The sequence below is a fragment of the Saprolegnia diclina genome (genome assembly GCF_000281045.1).
Source record: "Saprolegnia diclina VS20 unplaced genomic scaffold supercont1.284, whole genome shotgun sequence".
Classification (NCBI taxonomy): domain Eukaryota; phylum Oomycota; class Saprolegniomycetes; order Saprolegniales; family Saprolegniaceae; genus Saprolegnia; species Saprolegnia diclina.
The window spans coordinates 3,474-4,025 of record NW_008246351.1 but is presented as its reverse complement, the minus strand read 5'-3'; the positions used below and the strand labels follow the sequence as shown (position 1 = coordinate 4,025).

Genomic DNA, 552 nt, shown 5'->3' with positions numbered 1-552 from the left:
CCGCGTCCGAGACGTCCGACTCGGAAGCGGCTTCGTCGAAAATCCAGTGCAAATACCACTCGACAAAGTCTGTCTTGGCAATCCGGCCGTCGTTTGCGAGCTTTTGAATCGTCCGCGCGTGCTCGTCTTCCGAATAGACCGTGCCGAGTGCCTCAAAGATCTTGGGAAAGTCCGCAACATCAATCTCGCCGGCGTCAGCAGTGTCCACACTGTCAAAGGCGTTCACCGCGTTCTCGCGCTCTTCCAGTCGCGCTTCTTCGTCGTCTTCGTCGTCGTCGTCGCTCTCGTCGTTGAAGACATTGTCCGTGTCTTGACCAAACGTCGTCGACTCCGTCGGTGTCGGCTCAAAGCTGAAGGCCGGGGCCGCCGCCGACACTTCAAACGAAACCTTGCGCGGCGAGTCGACGTTCGAGGTGGCGGTCATCTCCATCGTCGCGTAGACAGGTGGCGGCAGCGACGCCGGCGCCACGAGGTACGGGAACTCGGTTTCGTTCGTGTCGAGGAGCGCAAAGTTGAGCAAAATGCCGTCCGTCGTCGCACATAGCACCAGCG

General features: G+C 60.0%; 1 protein-coding gene across 1 annotated transcript; it reads right to left on the bottom strand.

Moving 5' to 3' along the window:
• Positions 1–13: 13 nt before the first annotated feature.
• Positions 14–430, bottom strand: SDRG_17351 (hypothetical protein; the record flags this gene model as incomplete). The annotated part of the gene is made up of 1 exon (XM_008623592.1): positions 14–430. A coding segment is annotated over one exon (417 nt), but the record flags the coding sequence as incomplete, so codon positions are not given.
• Positions 431–552: the final 122 nt, after the last annotated feature.